Source organism: Cavia porcellus, unplaced genomic scaffold, assembly GCF_034190915.1.
Source record: "Cavia porcellus strain 051 isolate PalLab524CR breed Dunkin Hartley unplaced genomic scaffold, mCavPor4.1 scaffold_1, whole genome shotgun sequence".
NCBI classification, from domain to species: domain Eukaryota; kingdom Metazoa; phylum Chordata; class Mammalia; order Rodentia; family Caviidae; genus Cavia; species Cavia porcellus.
The window spans coordinates 58,784,759-58,808,461 of NW_026947484.1; the positions used below are offsets into that span (position 1 = coordinate 58,784,759).

The 23,703-nt window shown below is 45.5% G+C and overlaps 1 protein-coding gene across 4 annotated transcripts in view; it reads left to right on the top strand.

Annotated features, from left to right (window-relative positions):
- Positions 1–23,703, top strand: part of Tmod3 (tropomodulin 3) — a 59,737-nt gene that overhangs the window by 13,944 nt on the left and 22,090 nt on the right. For 2 of the 4 annotated variants that reach the window (XM_013154619.3, XM_005004574.4), the window contains exons 3-4: positions 15,905–16,107; positions 19,165–19,321. In XM_013154619.3, coding sequence (XP_013010073.1) covers positions 15,982–16,107; positions 19,165–19,321 — 283 coding nt within the window. In that variant the 5' untranslated portion in view covers positions 15,905–15,981. The remainder of the gene's footprint in view (positions 1–15,904; positions 16,108–19,164; positions 19,322–23,703) is intronic. The other 2 variants (XM_003471781.5, XM_063248807.1) reach the window with 1 other exon arrangement.

The following is a 23,703-nucleotide window of genomic DNA, read 5'->3' on the forward strand; positions in this document are numbered from 1 at the left end:
CTTCGGCTTCAGCACAGTGATAACAGCAGTGCTGAGCCCCTTTCCCGATTGCTGGTACTGGGCTGTGTGGCATTGCTCCTGGCTCTGTGAGGTCACTTAACAAGTGCTTCCTCTGTTTTGTGTGGTCCCTGCTGTGCATTCTAGGTGTCCTGGTTCCTCATCAAGCACTCAGGTCTCTGTACCTGGGACCCAGGGTCACTGAGGTGGGCAGGGCCCTTTTCTCAAATAATTGGTTTTTACCCTATTCCTGACAGGGAGCTGCACTATTGTGTCTTAGATAATGGCTCTGTTTTTATCCTACCTGATGAAAATTACACATTAATTCCAAGGCTTACCAATTCTTGGAACAGTACTAAATTCCTTGCCTCTCCCTTGAGATACCAAGATCTGCACATGGTAGGCTTGTGACTTGTCCAGTGTGTGTCCTCACCGTTTCCTGTTAATCTAAAGGTTAATTATAACAAAACTTGATGGGCCGCAGACCTCTTGTGTCCCTGAACACATGCTTTTACCATGTAGAAGCAAGGTCTTGTCCATCCTGGAGCACATGTTAGTACCAGCTGGGCACTAGTGGCAGGGTCAGTGTAAAGCAGGGCTGACGGTGCACCCTAAGTGTGTGGACCTTTGGAGAAGGTGGGCTGGTCAGAAAGACTTGAGAGGGAAGGCCTGGAGTGGTCTGTACACCGCACTGTCGGGATGAAGAAGTGCTATATGGGGTGTCAAGAGGTGCGGTGCACAGCCAGATAACTTGAATTAGGGGTGCTTGCAAGGCCCCAAGAGGCTGCTTGATGAAAGCAGCAGATGCTGGCAGTTAGTGCAAGCGGGAAATCCTGGAAACCCCAACAGGGACTTCCTAAGGAGAAGGAATGGGAAGAGTAGCGCCTTGGTGACTGAAGCAGAACAGGCAGGCAGGGAGCCTGAGAGGGAGGACCTGGGAATGCATTGCTTTCATTTCCTGTTGTCCTGGGGCTGCAGCAATTTTTCCCTGAGTCCTGGGACCCTTCCTGTTAAGGGACAGGCTCCAGGGACACAGGGCTTAGAAGGCTTGTTTCTCCTGGTATTTCCGTAGGGAAAAGGTCTTGAATTTCAAAAAAACAAAAAAACTGGCCTCAATCCCAGTTTCAGAGTTTCTCTTAAATAAGGTCTTTGGTCAGAAACAGTTCAGGAGAATACATAATTATGTATTTCTTCCCAGGCATGGTGGCAACATTTCTTATCCCAGTGACTCAGGAGGCTGAGGCAGACAAGTCCTAGGCCAGCCTGGTCAATTTAGCAAAACCCTGTCTCAAAAATAAGTAAATATATAGTTATAGCTTTAAAAGATTTTTTTCATTTGATTTCATAGATTGTTTTATGATTAATGTTTGGGTTTATGCTACACTGATGCTCCAACAATGAGCTAATCCTCTGCCCCTGAGATTCTTTTAATAGGCTTTTTTCTAGTTTTTGTGTTATTCTTTCCACCAGAGTACATTTCGCTGTGATCTGGGTGTGGTGTATGTAATTCAGAAGTACAAGGCAGTATTTCTGGTTTTTCATACACAGCATTGAATGCCATAAATGATTGAATTGTTCTTTTTATTTATTTATTTTTTGTACCGGAGATCGAACTCGTGACCTCACGCTTGCCAGGCAGGTGCTTATGCCGCCGAGCTAAATCCCCAGCCCTCGAGTTGTTCTTTAAAACTTAAAACACGAACGTGGTTACAACACTCAGAAGGTGCCACTGGACAGATGGTAGATACTGAGCACTGCCTCTGTTCTCACCAGTCCAGAGTTCCCATCCTTCCGGAGTTCTTTTCAAGGCAGTATTTTGAAAGCTGAGTGTTAGATTTGGGAAGACCTAAGGTGCCTTTTGTTAACCATCAGTCTCTTGTACCGGTGAAAAGTAGGCTAGTTTAAGGAATGAACGCGAATGAGTAATAGGACAGGGACCCCTCTAAAAGTTCTTAGAATGTTTGCTGAAATTAAATCTTTGTGGAACCTGTTTCCCAAAGACTGCTTTCCTAAGTATCGAATCTGTTTTCTTAATCCAGTGGTGCTGAGTCTTTAGGGCTTTCAGTGATACAAACAGCCAGCTGCAGTGTGCGTGCGATAGGTTCACCACCACCGTACCTAACTTGTTGTAAAGTTGTTCTGTCTTCCAAGACTGTCTCTTGGTATGCATGGTTTTAAAATTAATGAAAATAGAAGTAGTTGGTTTATCTAGACTTAAATTTATTTTAGAGAATTGAGGCAGAAATGATTGTGCCACTTTCAGTACTTTTACTGTATTAACAACATTTAATTTTGTGATTGACTTTTTTGCATTATTCTTATGACACAATGGCACACTCATTTTTGTAAAAACAATTATAGAATCAGTGGGAAAATGGAAAACAAACTGTAGAAATTTGCATATTTTCTGAAAAGCATTTATTAATGTCACACCACTTCTAACTTTTTGTCTTCTAGTACATAGCAATATTGGTTCACGTTTATCTTCATTATTTGCTTTTTTCAGTTTTTAAATCTTATCTGGTTCTCTCTTTTTTTTTTTTTTTTTTTTTTTGTCTTTTTCGTTTTTATCGGTACCGGGGATCGAACTCACGACCATCTGCTAGCAAGGCAGGTGCTTATGCTGCTGAGCTAAATCCCCAGCCCCCGGTTCTCGTTTTTTTAAGTCACTTTCCTGAGAAGAAAAAAGGTGACTTTTGTGTGTGTTTGATTTTTGTGTATAACTAATATGATTCACTTTTCATACTATTTATTCCATTTTACTTATACATTGTTCATCTTGGCTATGATGAGAGCAAGTCGGTATCTTTCTCCAAGATGAGTTCGCGGTGTTAAAGACGGGTTCATGGTGTTTCCCTAACACTGAGGCCTGTGAGGGGCGGATGAGATCTGAGCCCGAGGCCCCCAGACAAAGTGATAGGGCCCAGCTCTCTCCCTGTCCTCTGGTGTCAGCTAGATTGCAGATGGAGGCAGAATCTCTGCCAGGTAGGGAAGAGGCTGCCTGGTTTTGAGTCTGGTGCCACGTCAGGCTGGTCTTCATCTGGCCCCGGAAGCTCACGGTCAGAGCCCAGGTAGTGCAGAGTCGGCTGACCTGGTCAGAGATGAAAGGTAAGCAGCACACTTTTCCTCCTAAGGATTTGGTTTCTGTGTAGTTTGCTGCTGTTTTGCCTCTTCTGGTGATAATTGAATCCCACTAGGTGTTTATTGATAGAATTTTTGGCACAGCTAGAAAGATAGAATTATGAAATAAAAGTGGTCTTAGTTCTAAGAACATGGAGAGAGAACCCCACAACCACTGAGGTCTGGCTTTTCTCTTTGCCCGACATGTGGTGTGGGGGGCATACATATAGCTTTGGTCCTGGGTGGTGCCTAAGGGGCATTACTGATGCACAAGTAGCCCATTGGAATTCATTTCACGCCACAGGTAAATTGCCTAGGGGTGGGGAAGGTGACCTCAAGATAAAGCCACTTGGTTCCGCCTCCGCGCCTTCCATAGTGTCCAGGGCAAAATCCTTTCATTTATGTTTCTGTAGTTCTTGCAGAGCTAAGGAAGTGCTCTGGAGCGTTCATCGAGTGCAGTCTCATTGTTCTAGCAAAGACAGGGGCTTGCAGTCTTTGTAGTGCAACTAAAACAAAGCTTTTGAAACATTTGAAGACTGAAGGTCTGTTCCTTAAATTTTAAAGATACATTATCTGTGTCTTATCGCCATTACAGTTCAATCAGACCTACCTTCTATCCACAAAGAAAAAAACCTGATTTTATTAGAAAAATGTTCAAAAGCAAAATCTGGTATGGAAAGGTGAAGGTAGCAGTAGAACCAAATAGGATTCGGGGCTAGTTTAAGACTTTTTATTATAGACATTTATCTGCTGTGCAATTTGACATTTGACCAATTCATTATTTTGCAGTTAATACAAATAATAGTAGCTATATACTTGTTTCCATTGTATTTACTTTGTATTCATTGATTTGAGCAATCTTCATGTAAAAATAATCTTTGACATTTGCCACTTATTTTGGTGATTCAGATTAGTTCTGGCAAGGCCTTAAAGCACTTTCTGCCATGTTGTACCAACAACTTTATTAAAGTGTCTACAATAAAAACAAAGTTTTATAAAAGGATAAAGGATAGACGAGAAGAGAGTGGAATGAAAAAGAAACAAAGATGTATTATATACTGCTTAAAATTCCCTTTGATGAGTGTAATCATTATGTATGTCAAATGTGTACCAATAAAATCAACTTTTACAAATGTCTAGAATACGGGGGCAGCTTTCAGTCAGAATATTCTGATGGCTTGTTGACTGTTAATCAGTGAATACAGGAATGTCATCAACAGCATTCGTATATGCATTCATGCAGACATTTTTTGAGGTATTTTCTCCCAGCCAGCTTTTCATTTGGAAGACTGTTTTCCTGTGTAAATACATTTTGATTTGAACAGTGGCGTGCTTGTTAATCTTTCCTGAGGCACGGTTGTCGCTAGAAGCCATGGCTCTGCATGCCCAGGGATGGAAAGGGAAGTAGAGAAGAGATGCCCTAGTAACAGATTCTTTTCAGCGCATCACTGAACTGCACTGATAGTATGCAGGGTGACACCATGAGTAAACAGGTTTATCTCTGCTGTTGGCCCAGCATTGCTGGTCGTCACTCTTGTAAACTCAGAGACAGCAGCAGTGTGTTCAAACATCACATTTCTGCTTACATTTTCTGCGTACATTTAACTTTAGCTCTGCAACTCTCAGTCTCTGTGCCATATCTTTATTATTTTGTGTGTGTGTGCGTGTGTGCATGCCTTTAAGCCTTACACTTTCTTTCTCTTTTTTTAAATTTTTTTTTTTTGTGGTCTTTTTAGACAGGGTCTCTCTATGCAGTTCAGGCTGGCCTTGAGCTCACTTTGTAGCCTAGGCTGGTCTCAAATTCACAACAATCTTCCTGCCGCAAAAGTGCTGGGATTACAAGAGTGTGCCACCATGCCCAGTTTAACAGTCTCTTAAATTCTAGTTTGAGAAACATTTACAAAGTGAGGAAAGAAAACAAGAATCTGTTCTGTATCGTTTCCTCAAACTCTCTTCCTCTTCCTCTCATGCCCCTTTCCTCTGCCTGGTCTGTGTCCTACAGGGGCAGCCCCCAGCCTTGATGTTTATTAAATGTGAAGGCCACTTAAGTGATACAAATAATATTGATTTCAAGGTGGGACAGTCAGTAAAGTTGAAATGTGAGAGTGTTTCAGAAAATCTCCTTCAAAATGAAGCAAGTAAGTAGCTCAGCGACATTTAGCTCAGTGGCATAAGCACTTGCCTGACAAGTTGCAAAGTCGTGAGTTCAATCCCTGATACCAAAAAAATAAAATAAATAAATAAAATTCTGGTTTAAAGGCCAGATATTTCAGAAGAAAGGAAGTGGAAGAAAGATAGCATCTTTTGCCCACTGCATAAAGTTCTCTTGCTCTCAGTGATTTCCCTTTATCCTCGCCTACCTTGTTGTAAGATTTGGATATAGTTCAATGCTTACTGACTGAGTAGATGGAGAAAATTCTTGCAAGAGGCAGAGTGAGTCATGCTGATATTGCTTTGGGGGAGAGAGCTGCAGATTAAGCTTTCTATTCTGTACTTGGAGTGTATTCAGCATGTTGATTGATGGCCCAGCACTGATAAGCTTTCCCAGCAAGCCACCACCCTGTATCATATTTGGTTTTGTCCGCAGCCTGATGGTAGAGGCTCTTTAACCAGTAGAATTAAAGAACTCCATAACTTTATTACCCCAAGAGACCAGTTCATATGATGTCATTTCTTTTTAAAGATTTCTTTAGTTTGCAGCAACTTTTGGAAAAGCTTCAGCATTTTCTGGTCTACCAGATCTGTTACACAAACCAAAAAAAAAAAAAAAATGATTGAGAACATTTGGTGCTGAGAAACGATATGCCAAGGGTGTGGCCATTCTGGCCTTTAGCTGTGGTGTGTAGAGTGGCTTCCTCTGGCTGGGCCTTGGATTTCTGCTGCTGCTCCTCCACCAAGAAGAAATGGAGCAGGTGGGTTTGGAGTGGGGGCTCTGCATGGCGTTAAGCAGGAAAGGGGGGTGGGGGGTGCGTTGCTCGGTAGAGTCTTTCTGAGAAGTGTTTTGTTGTTGTTGTTTGTCTTTTTGAGACAAGGTCTTGCTATGTGGTTCAGGCTGGCCTTGGGTTCACTTTGTAGCCTAGGCTGGTCTCAAACTTACAGCGCTCTTCCTGCTTCAGCCTCCCAAGTGCTGGGATTACAAGAGTGCGCCACTATGCCTGGCAGAGAGGTGGTTTTGGCTTTTTATTTTAAACAGAATAGAAAAAAATAAAAATGATACAGAATTTCAAAACAAAACAACAGAAAATTAACAGTGGTTAGAATATTGCATATTGTTATCTTCAAAATAGTTGCTCAAATTCCCAGTTACAGGCATGCAAAATTCATCAGTATAAGCACCAGCTGTTCCTTTTAGTGAACTAATAGAATGGATAGTACAATTATTTTGGTGTGTGTGTGTGTGTGTGTGTGTGTGTGTGTGTGTGTATTTTCTCCCTTCCTTCTTTTCTTCTTTCCCCCATACTACTTGTTCTTTTCTTTTGAGCAGTTTGTTCCACTTTCACAGCATCTACTGTACCTTTTGGATCTTATTTACTCTTTCAGTTTCTTACACTAGGGAGACAGTATGATGTTTACACACACAAGTCTGATTTATTTCACTTACGAGTATGGTCTCTAGTTGTATCCATTTACCTGTAAAAGCCTCAAGTTTATCCTTCTTTATAGCTGAGTAGTATTCCACTGCATAAAAATGCCACATCTTTTTATCCATTCCTTGGACATTTGGATTGTTTCCAACATTTATCTGTTACAAATTGTGCTGCTATAAACATGGGTGCACGTGTATTGCTGTGGTATGATGTTTTCAACTCTTGTAGAAAAATACCCAAAAGGGGAATAGCTAGGTCCAATGGGACCTCTAATTCTAGTTTTTGAGGAATCTTCACACTGATTTCCACAGTGGTTTCACAAGTCAGCACTCCAACAGTGGAAAAGAGTTCCTTTCCCCCCACACCCCTGCCAGCATTTATTATCAGATCTTTTTTTGGGGGGGTACTAGGGATTGAACTTACGACCTTGTGCTTACTAAGCAAGCACTTTAGCATCTGAGCAAATTCCCTGGCTACAAAGTGAGCCCATGGCCAGCCTGAACTGCATAGTGAGACGCTGGCTTAAAAAGACCAATTTTTTTTTAAAAAGGCTTTTTCTGCATCTATTGAGATGATTATGTGATTTTTGTCTTTGGTGCTGCTGATATTTAAAGGTGGTTTTTGCAGTGGCGTGAATAACCTGTTAAATATTTCACAGTAATGCTCACAAATGATTTGGTTGCTTCCCACACAAAGGTTGCCCTCTATAACCTTTGATTAAATGGATTCTTTGTTCTCACCTTACAGGTTTCTTTGGGCTGCTTTTGGACCTTAGGCTCTTTCTTTCCTTGTGCTTTTGGGATCTGTAGATCACATTTTTAAAAACTCAAGATTGCAGGACAGGGCTTCCAACAAAGACAGGAAGGACAGGGCAGTATTAGCGTGTTTCATACCACAGGTTGATTACTGTCCGTGAAACTTTTACACACAACTACCCTTTTTTCAAACTTCTGTATACAAAGTAGCTATTTCAGAGGCACCAGCATCTGGGCCAACCATTTCTTCTCAAGAACATCACAAGTTCATTATTTAAAGTCCTGTCTTAGCTGCGTGAGGTGTATATATGCCTGTAATCCTAGCACTCTAGAAGGCCAAGTCATGAGGACCCCAAGTTCAAGCCCAATTTGGGTAGGAAGACTGTTTCAAAACAAAAATTAAAAGAGATACAGCCCAGTGTGAAGGCCCTCCTTGAGTCCAGTCTCCAGTCCCTGGTATCGCCAGGGGAAAAATGTGCTGTCTTAACCCAATGCGATGGCATACTCCTGTAATCACAGCTACTTGGGAGGCTGATGCAGGAAGATTACAAGTTGGAATCCCGCTTTGCAGGTTAATGAGAACCTGTGTCCACACAGTATTTAAAAGGGAGTTAGGAGTGTAGGTGGGTCGTAACACTTGTCTAGCATGCAGAAGGCCTTAATTTTCATTCCAAGGGAGGGAAGGAAAGGAGGAAGAGTCGGTAAACTCTGAAGGATTGCATCTAGTATTCTTACTTACCTATTTGTATAGAAAGGAAATCTTGTTCTCTGAAACACAAACATGTACCTGACATGTACAGCCAAAGTTAAATGGGTTTGCGGTGTAGATGGTAGATACTGTGCGTGTGCACAGTGCTTTGGATGTAATGGCATCTGCTGTGGTCTGCACGTTTCTCCCTCTCCCTGCTCCGTATTTTGAATCGCAGTCCTCAGTGAGGAGTTAGATGGACTTAGGAAGCGCCCTGAGGATGGAGCCCACGTAGTGGGGTTGGAGCCCTTGTAAAAGCCGCTCTGGGAAGCTGAAAGATGTCATCTGTGACTCAGAACAGACTGGCTAGACCCTGAGGCTGCTGGCCTCTCCATCACCTCTAAGGAATAAGGTTTATAAGCTGCCCTAATAGGCTAGGACACTGAGTACGGGTTTTACAACCAATTTTGGTTGTAATTAGTGTGGACAGAAGCATAAGCCTGTAAAAAGGAAATAACCTGAGACACTCCCCCTCCCTATGCATCCTGCTTCAGTGCCAGTACCCCGGCCCAGAGGTCATGCCTTGAGGTCATGGCGAGCTCTGTCACAGGACACTCTAAGGCGCTCAGAGGCTCTTCTGAGACTCTTAAAAGGTCTGGTAACTGCGGAGCCGGCCACTCTAAGCAGAGGCCTCTGTGCCTCAGCCTTTTCCGTCCTTCAAGGGGTGCTTCTCGGCCTAGCAAGGAGGGAGCTCAAGGCTAATATTAAATAAGGGAGCATCTGGGTACTTAAGCTCCTACAGTCTCCAGTAGGAGATCCTTTATTTAATGTCCCTTCCGATTAATCCTGGAGCCTGATCCAAACAAAAGGAAGAAGTAATGTTGATTTTAATTTTTTAACCAAAATAAATTGAAGCAGATACTTATGAAATTATTGGATAGTGAACCATCCAGTTCAAAATATTACATGGAACTTTATCTAGAAGGAGTATTTTGATCTAGTATGCATCAGTCTTAAAACATTTTTATTTGAAAACAAATGTGATCATAAAAGGTTTTTCTCAGCATGAAAAAACAATGAGACTTCCAGTCAAACAAAATAGCAGAGCTAAATTTAATACTCACAAGAAAGGACCAATGTTTTACACAAGATTTGGAGAGGGTGTGGAATTTGAGGATTGGCTATGGTGGGTTAACATTGGCTGAGAAAGCTAAATTCTGATTGCTTGACTGTCAGGAGGGATTCGAGTCTGTCTCTTCCTGATAGGCTTATTTGCAGAGTTGAGTGGCTGAAGGTGACTGGCTTGCAAAGGCAACTTTTTGATCAGTTTTTTTTTTTTTTTTTGGTAGCTGCTTATTACCGTGGCTACAGAAAAAGTCTTTTTCCAAGTTTGTGGACGCTTTCATTCTTAGTATTAAATATATATAGTTACTTGCACAAAAGTAAGTATGTATTTAAAATATTTTTAAGATGTAACAAGAGTAAAGGGACACTTTACTGTATGATGAGTCTTCAGCATCTGTCTATAGTAGAATATTTGCCACCATGTTAGGAGGGTAACATGTTTGGTCACTCAGAATACTCAGCAGCCATTCTAGTTTCTGCCCCCATGGATCAATTTTGCGTGTTCTTGCATTCCATGTAAACTAAATATGTAATATATCATTTTCTGCTTCTGAGATTACTTCATGTTTGATCAGTAGCTGCCTTTATTCCTCTGTAGTGTTGCCTGCTGTCATTGTGGTACATGCATGCCCAGTGTTAGTAGATACTGCCTGAGTAGCTTTCCAAGGTGGTTGAATGCCACATTGTTTTGCATTGCAATGTCAGTTTGCATTCTGCCAGCAATTTTTGAGAGAAGTATTTGTTTTGTGCCTTTGCACATGAACCACAGGGGTTTGGTGGAAATGTTTCTGGTTTTTAATTAGCAGTTGATGTATTTGTTTCTTCTAAAGTTAGATTTTGAAGGGAAAAAGGTTTTGGGCTATTTCAGCAATTTAACCTTAGAAACTTAAAAATATAGTTGATATTGGTAAATGTGGTCAGGGAAGTACAGTCCTGTCATGAAGCAGACACCATATAGAAGGAGGGCAGGTGTCTTAGCTGTCTGGGGAAGCTTGTAGCAGGCAGAGAACCTCAGGAAGGAGCACGCCTGGTTTGTTGGAAGAAGAGCAAAAAGATCAGAGTCATGGAGCACTGTGTGCAAAGCCATGAGTGATCGGAGATGAGTCAGGACCTGATAGACATCATGTGGGAGCCAAGACTGTGCGCAGGGCTTGTAATCCTCGCATTTGAGAGGCTGAGGCAGGAGGATTGCTGAGAGGTTGAGACCAGCCTGCACTATATACTGAGACCTTGTCTCAACCAGAGATTTTGAGCAAGATTAGTGTGTGAGTTATGTTTATACAAGAGCCATACATGAGTTCCCAGCCACCTTACTTGTAATAGTCAAGTGTCATCCCAGATGCCATCAGCATCCAAACGTGAGACTGTAGCACATGGTGCTGTGAGGAGGCTGTGCTACACCGCGGGGAGGGGCGGTGGAGCTTGTAAGGGGATGGTACTTGGTTGGTGGGGTCAGGTGCAGTGTGAGAGAAATGAGAGGGAATGCAGGGACGATGGACCCCAGTGGCTGAAAGAACAGAGTTGCTGCCGATGCTGGGGAGGGTGGCACAGCAGAGGTGAAGAGCAGAGCAGCTGAGGGGTGCATGTGTTGTGTTTAAACATGGAGTTCAGGAGCGAGTTCCAGACTGCTGATGAAGGTTCTAGAGTTGTCAGTATGTGCAGCACAAAAAGAACGGGGGGGGGGGGGGGGGGCGGCGGGGAGCTGGGCTGGAGCTGTCCAGCATTGAAAGGTGAGGAAGGCCGGGAGCAGCCTACAGGAGAGGAGATGGGCACCCGGAGAGAGCAGGGGCTGAGAAAAACCAGGGCCCCAAAGCTGCAAGGGGAAGTATGGTCAGTGCTGCTTCAGGTCAGGCTTGTGATGAGAGCCCATGGCCCCACACAACGCAGGTGGTTGCTGACAGCGATGGCTGAACAGAGGGCAGGACAAGGATGCAAGCCAGGTGGGAGGCATGGAGAGCATGGGCACTGAGTCCAGACAGCTGCGCAGGAGTTTTGCTGTCAAGAGGAGCTAAGTAGCAGTGTGTGGCAAGGACTATGATGCAAAGGAGGGTGTGTCTCATGGGGTGGGGGGGTACAGCAGTCTGTTCGCAGGTGGCCAGACTACAGTGGGGCACGACTGCTTGGGCATCATTTCGTAGTCCTGTCCCTAGAGGGCAGGACTGGGCCAGCTCTGCAGGCGGGATAGCGGGTGAAGATGACGCAACTGCAGGCCTGCAGATCACAATGGCTGAGCATAGAGTGAGGGGTAGGCAGTGTTAGAAGCTTGAGTGAAACCTGGTCAGCTAAGGAAGTGGGGTGACTCACTAGGGCACTGAGCCGGCTGGATCCTCTGTGATCAGTTTCTTTGTGTGTGTGTGTTTTTTTTTGCTTTGTCTGCCATTCTGGTGCTGGTGAGAAGCAGGAATATTGCTTTAACCAGAGTTGGTGTTTTTGTCCAGGGAGTTAAGAAAGGGTCAGGGGTGTGAAGAGTTCATGGAGGTATACACAGATCCTGTTGCCAAGAGCTGCATTTAGTGCTCACATTGGTCGTGAAAGATACACTGCTATTAATCCTCCTCAAAATACATTCCTAACACACTGAATTCCATTCTTGCCACTTTCTGAAGCAGGTCTAGGAATCTTCTTTCCTCAGTGTCCTTCTGATGTGATAAAAAAAATCTGGTGAATGCTGTGCCATCCCACAGAGAGACAGGATGATGAAGTTATGACGGAGGGCTGCTACCCGGCTATTCACAGCCTTGCGCTGGCTTTTCCTCAAGGTCGGGATGGCCACAACTGGTAGTGTTTTGAGTTGATTCAGGACATCGAGGCAGCATCGAAGCACTCTTAAAAGAGGACTTCCCAGAAGTACTTCGGGAAGTGACGAGAAGGACGGAATAAGTGGGTTTGCACACAAAGGGGAGAGTTTTGAGGGGGGTAATGGCAATGTATCTTTTACTGTAATATTTTAAAAATCTAAATATTCATTGTGTTTTTTGAGTGCACATTATTTACATAGGGAAACCCTGTCTCTTAAACAAAAACAAAAATGAGAAGCACGTAGGAAAGTTCCCCCTAGGATATATCAAATGAACAAGTGAGAGTTGAAAGGAAATGGAGGAAGAAATTTGTTAGCTGTAGTGGTAGATCAGCGTCCACAGTACATGAAGGGCGTCTGCAGACAGTGGCTGAGAGTGAAGCGGGCAGCAGCCTATTCCCAGAACACAGAGTACCACTGGTCAGTAAGCACAGGCAAGGCTGGCAGCTCCGTCGCCTCAGTAAGAGGTAAATGGAAATGCCAGTGGGTGCCCCTGCTCGTCTGCGAGTGAGGAGCAGCAGCAGCCTGAGTTCTCCCACACCGAAGGGTATGCAGATGTAGATGTTATGTAGCTTTGAAGAGTGTAGGCACTATGTGATGGGTCCCCTGAAGCTCCATCGCTAGCTTTGGGCCTTGCAGACACCAGTGCACATGTGTCCCAGGAATTAGGAAACAGGATTGATTACTCATAGCAGAGAATAGAAGGGGGATGATTGCGAGAGTCTTAAATGCACGTTACGCAATGGAAAGCTGTACAGAAGTGCAGGTGAAGGGGTGTGACACCAAGGGCCAGCTCAGCTCACTGCCAAATGAGCAAGCGCTGAGACCTGAGTACTATGTGGTCCCCTCGAACAAGGGTGAGAAAGGGCAGTCACATCCTGGGAATGCATACCTGTAAGGTGAGAGCAGAAGGGGAAGCAGGACAGCGATGACTTCCCGTTTTAGTGCAGCAGTTTTAGTGCAGCCGTTTTAATGCAGCGGCTGCTTTTGGGGGCAGGACTACACCTGGAGAGGGTGCTCTTGGCTGGGCAGGGCTCCAGGTGTCTACTCTGCTTTCCTTGCAGCAGCACTCTGAACTTTGGGGGAAAGGCTTGATGTGAAAGCGGGAAAGCACCTGAGGAGTAAGCAGTTCAGTCTCTTCAGGAAATGTCTCAGTTCCTCTTTACAAACCCCGTGGTCCTGGGCACTGCCTTTGTCCCTCCTGTCTCATTCATTCCTGTCCCTCAGATGACTCTGTTAGAAGAGTGACCGTTGAATTCAGGGCCCACATTGGGATGCTTTGAGAGTAAGGGAAGGGATGCCTGAAATAATTAAGATCATGAGAGAGTGGGGCTAGGGATTTAGCTCAGCGGCATAAGCGCCTGCCTTGCAAGCAGGCAGTCGTGAGTTCGATCCCTGGTACCGATAAAAACAAAAAACAACAACAAAAAAAAAGATTATGAGAGAGTTACTGGCTAAGAAATGTTTGTATTGAGGCTGGGGATTTAGCTCAGCGGCATAAACGCCTGCCTTGCAAGCAGGCAGTTGTGAGTTCGATCCCTGGTGCCGATAAAAAGGAAAAAGACAAAAAAAAAAAAAAAGAAATCTTTGTATCATACAATTTTCAAGAATAAGTTAAAGTGGGCTGGGGATTTAGCTCAGTGGCATAAGTAGCTGCCTGGCAAGTGCAAGCAAGGTCATGAGTTAATCCCTGGCACCAAACAATAAAATAAAACAAAATAAAATAATATTCAAGCACACTTTAAGCTATCAATTATGCAAACATAATTGTGTAATTTTAGCAAAGTTTAGCATATTTTAGCATAAAATAGCTAAATTATTCTTAATACATAATCCATATACTTTTATTAGTTTCTTATCCTCATCTGTGTCAAATACTGTATCACTAGTATTTTTTTTTAATGTCACTGGTATTCTTATGAGGGGAAATATTTTCTTTTCTTTCTTTTCCTTTTTTTCTTGGATCTCACTATGTAGCCCAGGCTGGCATCAAACTCATGGCAAACTTATTTATTTATGTATTTCCATGGCAGTCTTCTTGGCTCAGCTTGATGACTGGCATGTGTCATCACACCCAGAAAGATTTTTTTTTTTCCAAAATGGTCTTACTTGTAATTTTTCACTTATCAGCACCCAGGAGGCTGAGGCAAGGGGATTGCTGTGAGTTCAAGACCAGGCTGGGCTACATAGTGAGACCTTGTCTAAAAATATATATATTTTCTATTTAAAATTACCTCTCAACTTCTTCAAAATTTCTTTTTGTATGTGTAGGCTGGGTACTGGGAATGACCTTTGCACTGAGCTACACATTTAGCCCTTTTTAAAAATGTGTTTGGCTGGGGATTTAGCTCAGTGGCATAAGTACCTGCCTGGCAAGTACAAGATCGTGAGTTCGATCCCCTGTTAAAAAAAAAAAAAAAAGAAAGAAAAAACAAGGGGGATGGGGCTCAGGCATAGCTCAGTGTGAAGGTCTTAGGTTCAATCCCTATGCCTCCCCACCAAAAATGTATTTATTTATTTATTCACATTGAGACAAGGTCTTCCTAAGTTGCCCATGCTATGCTTGAATTTGAGGTTCTCCTGCATCAGTCTGCCAGAGTGCTGGAATCACAAGAGTGCCACTGTGCCTAGCAGTGAGCAGTGCTCTCTGACAAAAGTGATTGGCAGATGTTAAAATGTTAAATAGGAAAACTTGGAGAGAACAGAGGACAGACACAAACTTTGAAACCCTGGGCATTTAACAGCCAAGAAAAATGCAGTGTTTACCAAATCCAGGTGTTGCCATGTGATGTATCTTAAGTGTCCATTCCTGGGGTGCAGTCCTGTGTGTCTGGGGCAGTGCTGCTTGTTGACTGGCTTCACAGTACTTGGGAATGCCAATCCTTCTCCCAAGTGCAAGTCTATCCCTGGGGGACCTCTCCTGGCCACCTTGCCATCTGCGGGGGACACAGCCTGACATGACTTGAGTCTTTTACTGAAACACTTTCAAGATGCTGAGTTGTTCTTTTTTAAAAACACCTTTTCAAGCCAGGAGTTGGACATTGAAGACATCTAACTATTTTCAGAGTGACACAACTGCCTGAATCTGCTCAGGCTGCTTCTCCTCCTTGCTAACTGGGTATCACCGAAGTTCTGTGGTGGCGGTCCTGGTGGCCTTGCAGTGGCATTTCCCTAGCATTGCAGTCTGCATGGCACTGAGTTACCACGGAGAGGGGAGGGAGCCCATGGGGGTGGAAGGGACAGGGGAGGCAGTGAAGTTGGAAACAGTCTTGCTGTAAAGTGGGGAACCAACTTGCCAGAATGAGTCCCGCCCTCAGGAACACCTGCATGTGCACATCCACACAGGCGCGTGCCTTGTTTCAGGTATACATTTTCAAAAGCATTTTCTCCAGGGCAGAAGGCGACTTGCCCTTCCTGGAGAGTGCGTAGGCCCCAGTCACCATCTGTCGAGGTGAGGGGGAGCAGATGTGCCCCAGGTCATGCTGCCAGCCCTCTGCCTGAGGAGATGGTGCCCAGAGAGAATTCGGTTCATGCAGTATTATAACTTCTTCACCCCTAAATTCATTTACCAGACATTCTGAATCCTATGTACTACTGACCATGTATTTTAATAGATTTCACTTTCATCCTTCCTCTTTTTTTTCCCAGTTGATGATTTTGTCAAGAAAAGACAGAAAAGCAAAGGCTGGAGTGAGCTCTAGAGGGAGGAGAGGGGTATGCTTAGGTGAGCAGAGGACACAGGGCAGGTGGAAGGAGCAGTTCGCTTACCCTAAAATGCACTGGGCTCAGGGAGAAGAGATGGCACAGAGTTTTAAATATCTTCTTTCTTTTCCAGTAGCTTTAAGACAAAAAACAGGAATCTCTTCTGACCACATCCTGGGAGAGACCTGGTGACACTCCACACTGAGAGGCATGGCACTGCCCTTCCGGAAGGACCTGGAGAAGTATAAGGACCTGGATGAGGACGAGCTGCTGGGGAAGTTGTCTGAGCTGGAGCTCAAGCAGCTGGAGACAGTTCTGGATGATCTGGACCCCGAGGTGGGAGTTCACCGACGAAGCTGAGTAATGGAACTGCCTCCCCACCTCTGCTCTCCCCGGAGGAGCCAGCTCCTCCCTGCCCGTTCCTGCCTGCCTGATGCCATGTGATGGGGCTGCTGCCTCCCTACGTCCCCCCAACCACCCCAGCGCATTCACTGCTCTCAGGGTACCCTAGTCACACATAGCAGGCCACCTGTGCTTCCACGCTCACTGTCTGTGTGTCCAGTGGTGCCAGCACGGCTCAGTGTCCCGGTCTTTATGGCCTCAAACTCCAGCATGCCCTGCTGAGAGGTGCTGAGCCTCTGCCTCACGTCCTGCTGTGCCAAGGCAGTTGTGGAGCAAGTGGAGCAGCGCCCAGAGCTCCTGCGTCCCCACTCCTAACAGGCCCATCTGCGGTACCCAGCCCTCCTTCAGAACGCTTGGGCAGTGAGACTGGGGGATCCATCCCCGTGTGGTCTCTCAGTGAGAGCTCAAAGCAGTGCAGTGTGGGTGTGTGTTTGCAACATCCAGAAGGTGGGCCCGTGGGAGTCAGGGATGTCTGCGTGTGTGTGTGTGTGTGTGTGTGTGTGTGTGTGTGTGTGTGTGTGTGCGCGCGCGCTCTATGTTCAGAGTGGCTGCTGTTTGTCTTGTGACTTGGGGTATAGGAGGGAGCACTGTCCCCCAGTGTGGGGGAGGTGCTGCTAGGTGCTGGTGGCTCCTGGAGGGAGGGTTGTGTTCGTGTTTTGTTTCCTTTGGCTGCTGGAGAGTAAACGCAGGCTGAATGTGATTTGATTCATTTCCACGGCTGTGGGTATATTATCACAGCAAAGTTCTACAGCAAGGGACAAAGACCATTTAAAGTGGCAATTTTTTTTCTTCTCTTTGTGGTATGGTTTGTTTGTGGTCCTGGAGTGGAGATTGATGGAACCCAGGACCTTTGCACTGAACTGCATCCTCAGCCTTTCCTAATATGTTTTGTTGAGACAGCCTTGCTGACTTGTTTGGGCTGGGCTCTAATTTGGGATCCTCCTGTCTCAGCCTTTCACACTGCCGGAAGTATAAGCCTGTCAGCTAGGCCCAGCTTTGTGTGTATGTGGTTTTTCAAGTCAAGTCTGTCTTTATGCAGTCCTCATGGGCCTTGAACTCAGTGTATAGCCCAGACTGGCTTCCCCAAAGTGCTGAGATGGCAAGCATGTGCCACCATACCCCATTAGAATGTACTTTTTTGGGGATTTTTTTTTTTTTTTTTTTTTTTTTTTTTGAGACAGGGTCTCACTGTGTAATTCAGGCTGGCTGTGAAATTACTATGTGGCCCAGGTTGGCCTTGAACGTGGCAATCCTCATGTCTCAGCCTCCCAAGTGTTGGGATTACAGATGTGCAGAGCCACACCCAGCCTCATGTCATGTCTTTTAAAACGGTATCATTTCACATGGATTGGAGTGGGCCAGTGGAATAGTGCAGCCCTGTCCCCACCACCATGAAGCAGCAGTGTGTACGTGCATGCTTTATGGGTGCAGAAGGAAAATGGCTTTTTGTTAGTTTGTCTCAGTGAGCCTTTTTATCCAGTAGTATCCTAGACTCTATCCAGTGAGTGTTCAGGGCCCCCTGTAGGCTCTGGTACTGTGCCAGGCATTAGATACAAGCGTGAGCCAACTAGACGTGCCCCTGCCTCCTGACGCAGGCGTCAGTGTTGCCCAGAAGTCACCTCCGGTCTGAGAGATGGTGGGGAGTTAGGAGGAAAGGTCAGGAACAGCATCGCCTGGGAAGCAGAGCCACAGGTTTTAAAGTAAGGAGCCCTAGGGCAGGCGAGGCGCATCTGAGAGCTGGGCCTGCCATCCCTGAGGTCCGTGATACGGGAACTGATTGGCTAGCTGCCCCAGATCTGAGGGCCAGCATGGGGCAAAGGGTGTGGGAAAAGTGAGGGCTTGGGGGGTGGGCAGAGCGACCGCGAGCCAGTGGGCACCTGGCTGGAGGCTACACAGAGCAGCTGGTTCCAAGGAAGTGGGAATGGGGTGGGCCTGGGCCTGAGCGCGAATGGTGCCGCTCTTGTCTGATTTCACAGTCTAGGGGCAGAAATCTTATGTTTCTTTCTTAGGGCCCCACAGGTAGCTGAGTATGGATATGAATTGATCCTCAGTGCAGGATTAGGGACAGCCCTGCTGCAGTCCATCGGTAGAGGTCACTCATTGTGTAATGAGTGCGGTTCTGTGCAGGAGGATATATACTAATTTCAGGAAATTAGTATGGGGATTCACAGATGACCAAAGTTGAAGTGCTGTGGTTTCCATTATAAGATGATCATTTCCCATTACCATGCACACTGTGCAGTCACATCACTGCTGATGTTGGAGGGATCAGAAGAGCCTCAGCCCTTTGGAAGCTTCTTGGGTGCCTCTTGTCTGTCAAACAAAGTGGAGGCTCCAAGGATGAGGTCTAGCAGTGGCGCCACTGGTTTCCCAGTGGGTGCTCACTTTGTACCGAGGCCCCAAATTGCTCTCGGGTACACAGGTGGTTGATTTAGCTCCAGGACACAGTGTAGTCATCGGGTGCGTGCTGACGGACGCACAGCACGTCTGTGGGAGATCCCAGGCTGCAACAAACAAGCCAGCACTAAGCTACTGCTCTCTCCACATCACGTGTGTCCAGCACGAGAGACCGTGTGTTTACAAGGCAGTCGTTATGAAGGTGTACGTGTAGCTGCTTCAGATGCTTTGGCAATAGAATTAATACAGGTTTGTGTATGCTGAATAGTCAGTAAGCATTAAAAATTTTATTATAGTCCTTGGGTAGCTAAAAACTAGGATATTTTCTTAAGAAAGTATATAGGTCCCCAGTTTATTTTTTCCCAGTTTTTTTTTTTTTTTTTTTTAAGTAGCTGCCCATTTTAAATACAGTGAATTGTACCAGATTTTAAAAAGAACTGCTTTCAGAGCCCTTCATGCCACCGCTCTTGGCTCCCAGCTGCAGTGTCCAGTGCATTGCACTGTAGTCTGGGACTCTCCAAGGTGCTTTGTAGAAGCACGGGGCATCAGCCTTCTCTGTGGCGGTGTCGTAATGGCTGATTCATTCTCCGGCAGAACGCCCTTCTACCTGCAGGATTCCGGCAGAAGAACCAGACCTCCAAGGCTGCCACTGGCCCGTTTGACAGAGACCACCTGCTCTCGTTCCTGGAGAAGGAAGCACTGGAGCACAAAGACAGGGAGGACTACGTGCCCTACACCGGGGAGAAGAAAGGTGAGCCAGGCTTCAAGGCCAGGGGCTTCAAGGTCAAGCGGTGGCAGCAGGTTCTCCTTCGTATAGACAACATGGAGAAAATCTGTTTAGAGAGGTCCAGGCATTAGCAGCCTTAGATCCAGTGCTGTTTACTTAAGAACATATTAATGTGGCTTTTTACCCAATGATTTTGTGTAACACTCCCTAGTTCTGTGGTGTTGGAACAGTGCTGAGTAAAATTTTAAGTTCACTAGTGTATTACAGAGGATAGATGATGCTAAAGCCATGCTCAGTTCTAACACCTTTATTTTTTATGCATTATTATTATTATTACTATTAGTGTCTTTTTGAGACAGGGTTTCACTATGTAGTTCAGGCTGGCCTTAAATTCACTTTGTAGGCTGGGGATTTAGCTCAGCGGCATAAGCACCTGCCTTACAAGCAGGCAGTCATGCATTCAATCCCCAGTACCGTTTAAAAAAAAATTCACTTTGTAGCCCAGGATGGCATTGAACTTGCAATAGTCGTCCTGCCTCAGCCTCCCAAGTGCTGCCATTTCCAGTGTGTGCCACCCAGACTCTGACTCCTTTCTTTAAGTGGGATGTTATAAAATCATTCATGTTCAGTGTGGTGGTGCACACCTATAGTCCTGGTACTCAGGAAGCTAATGCAAGAAGATTGTGTAAGTTTGAGGCCAAGCCTGGGCTACATGGTAAGTTCAAGGTCAGTTAGAATACATAGTGAGATCAAAAAGTAAAATTTTAAAAATAAATAAAATGAAGTAAAATGATCCATGCCATATTTTTAAAGTGCTCTCTAAAAGATAGAGGGTACTTTAAAAATCCTAAAAAGATCCTTTGTGCCCTTACTTTCTTAATTCGTGATTGTGATTGTTGATGTCCTAGTGGTTACTTTCTGGACACTTTTCCAGTCTGGCTCCCTTGTGTTGCAATGCTTGATCTTCCGAATCCTTGCCAGAGACCGAGTACAGCTGTGTTTTTGAAAGTTCTCTGTACAGTATTGCTTACAGGAAATAGCAGAAGTTTTTCAGCTTCCCCAGTGGTTCAGAATGCAGCTGGGCTAAAGAGATTCCCTTCTGTGGAGTAGTGTGCAGGACATGCTGTTTACATCTCTTCTGCCATGACCCAGGCAGGAGGAAAGGGTTGGAGCATAGTGCTTTATCCTAGGGGCTTTCTATTGAGAAGGACACCCTGCCCAGGAATTTTGGCCAGAACTGTCTCCTAGCTGCCCTCTATTTTCTGGAGCAGCTAGCAAATTAATTATAGAATCCAGCTTCCATAGCAGAGAAAGGTTAGTGAGTAAGGTGTGAGGAGGTTACTCTCAACTTCTGCATCATGCCTTTTCTGAATCATCTGTCACTCCTCACCCCTCCTCCCTGGTCTTGCTTTAGAGAGTGAGGTAGATGTTCAAAGACAGTCTGTAGGCAGAGATTTGTCTCAGGTGGAAGAGGTCAGTCTTTGCCAAGGTCCCCTGTGGGCCAAATGAAACCACCTCCAACCTTGAGAGTGACCTGCTTTATTCAAAGTCTGTTGGATTAAAGTTAGTCACAGCCAGCAAATACCTGAGCAGGAGCATCCAAAGTGGTATTTGACCAAGTATCCCAGCACTGAGTTGACATAGAAAATCAGCCGTCACAATGCTACTACAGATGGGACATTGCATTCTTCAGGTGCATGGAATCAAAAGAGCTGAGAGCCAGTGCCCAGGTTTGAAGTACCCAGGGCAAGTCACAAAGACAGGCAGAGGCTCCTTCACTTTGTGTTTGCTGTGACAAGACTGCTGTCATACTTGCATATGTACAGACAGAGCCAGAACAGTTCTACAGCTCTCATCCTGCTTATGTAGGAGAACAGTTTTTTAAGAACCAGCATTGATATTCGGCCTTTAGTATTCTATGTGCTCCAGGTGGCTTGTGCGGTATAATCAGGAAAAAGTAAAAAGAGAGGAAAAGAGCCCATAAAACTGTGGAATTTTAGGACTAAGAGAGAAAATAAGAGGTGCTAAGGTGCTGTGTTTGAGCACCTGGGAAACTTCCTAATAGGCTCTTGTTTGAAGCTCCTAGGAAGGGTCTCAGAGGAATAGAGGACATGGGGAAACAGCAGAATTGTGGGAAATGGGTTCTGTGAGTGGGGGAGATGAGAGTGTTGAAGAATACAGTGCCTTAGCTTTCCTTTGCTGCAGCGAATCCTGCAGTGCGCAGGTTACAGGAGGGAAGGGTTGTTGCTGCCCTAGCTTCAGAGCTTGGTCAGCTGGCTGTGTTGTTTCTGGGCCTGGTTGGGGCAGAACTGATGGCAGAGCAGAGCTCTAGTTAGACTCCATTGAAGTGTCCATGTCTCTTAAACAGTACTGTTTCTTAGGCAGTGATCGGCCTCAGTGCCTAGGGACAGTGTTACCTCCCTGTCTCCTCACTATTACAGTAATATCTTGCAGTTCCTAAAATTCCTTCCAAGTTACGTGATTCCCATCATAAAGCATTCTTTTTTGGGGGGTTGCCTATTTAAGACAGGGTCTCACTATGCACCTCAGGCTGGCTTTGAACTCACTTTGTAGCCCAGGCTGGTCTCAAACTTGCAGTTGTCTTCTTGCATAGTGCTGGAGTTACAGGCATGCACCATGAGGACTGGCTGTTAAAGGCTTCTTAAAGAACTGTCAGACACCCTTGTCTGCTAATTCCATCATTGCTAAGTTAGCTTTAACTTACTTTTCCCCTCCTTATGGTTTAATTTTCCTACTTCTTTGCATATTGGTAATTTTCATTTTTTGTTTGGTTTTTTGGAGACAAGATCTCACTGTGTACTCCAGGCCTGCCTTGAACTTGCCCTGTGGCCCAGACTGACAATTCTCCTGCCTGCCTGTCAAGCTAAAGGTGATAAATTTGATCCCCGGCACCCAAAAACAAACAGACAGACAGACAATGAATTCTTAATCTTCCTGCCTCAGCCTTCTAAGTGCTTGCTTCTGTCAGAAGGTCTGTGCCAAAGCCTCTGAGGTGACAGTGACACCACGACCTGGAATTGTTTCTGAACAAGGCAGTAACCTAGCTGTATGAGTGAGCGAAATCAGAACCACCTCTGTTTTTGGTATTTTGTTTTTATATTTATTTAGCAGGGCTGGATCTGATGAGGGCCATCTTAACATTCTCTGTCTCTGTAACTTGCCATGGTGCAGATGGCTGGGGAGGGACTGGGCCCTCACGGTGGTTGTTAGCCTGGTGCACAGAGCCTCTTACTGCTGGGACAGTCACAAAGGCCTCAGCAGTGTATCTCCCCACCCCACTGGCATAAACGTGGGTTTGGGCAAGTGCCATGCATTGAACTTGGCACAGAGTTCTTAGCTCAGTTTGTTCTTATTTCCTTTGCTGTCGCTTTGTACTGAACGAGTTAACGTGACTCCAGAATGACACTGTGTCCCATTTGCAGTCAGTCTCTATTCCCCATCGGAAGGCCCTAGTCAGCCTCGGACCTCCTTCCTGTCTATCAGTTCGCTTGCCTCAGACAGTTCATGGAAAGGACTGCACAGCATGTATGCATAGTGTGTCATCTCTCATGGTGTCCTGCTCTCCTGCATCGCTGTCACAGCGGGCACTAGCGTTTACTTTGGTGTTTCCCCTTCTGCTAGTGCTGGGGATTGTCTTTGTGGCTTGTCTTTGTGGCTGTTCATCAACCGACGGACAGCTGAGTCCTCTCCGCTTCTTTATCGTTCTGGGTGCGCTGCTCTGAACATTTATATGTGAATTGTTAAGGAAGTCACGTTTTCCTTCCTCTGGGTATGTACATGGGAATGGAATTCCAGGGCTGTAGAATGCATTAGCTTTTCCTTGCTGGGACCTCAATGCCCGGCATTGGACAGCAAAAGGGCTTATGCTTCAGAGGCTTTGGATCCAGTCAGTGGCTCTATCACTGTCAGGCTTGTGGTGAGACAGAGAGGTTGCAGCTGAGGGAAGCTGCTTCCCTCAGAGCAGCCAGGAAGCAGAGAAGATGGGGGCAAAGGGCAGGAGCACCCCTTAAAGGCTCCAAGAGCCTGCCCAGCTCTGTGCTCAGCAAGACTGATCCCACCCTGTCAGCCCCTTGCCAGGCCCACCTCAGATGGGGGCTGCAGCAGGGTTCGGGTGCCTCCAAACCCTGCTGTGTGGGAGCTGCGCTGAGCAACTCAAGCTAGTGCACTGCCTTCTAGATATGGCCACACCAGTTTACATTGTCACCAGTGGTAGATGATGTGCTGGGTGTAGAGGTGCACACCTGTAGTCCCAGCACTCGGGAGAAAGATTGTTGTGAGTTCAAGACCAGCCTGGGCTCCAAAGGGAGCTACAGGCCAGCCTGAACTGCATAGGGAATACCCTGTGTGGTAATGACAAAACACACATGAAAAGTAAGGTTTCCATG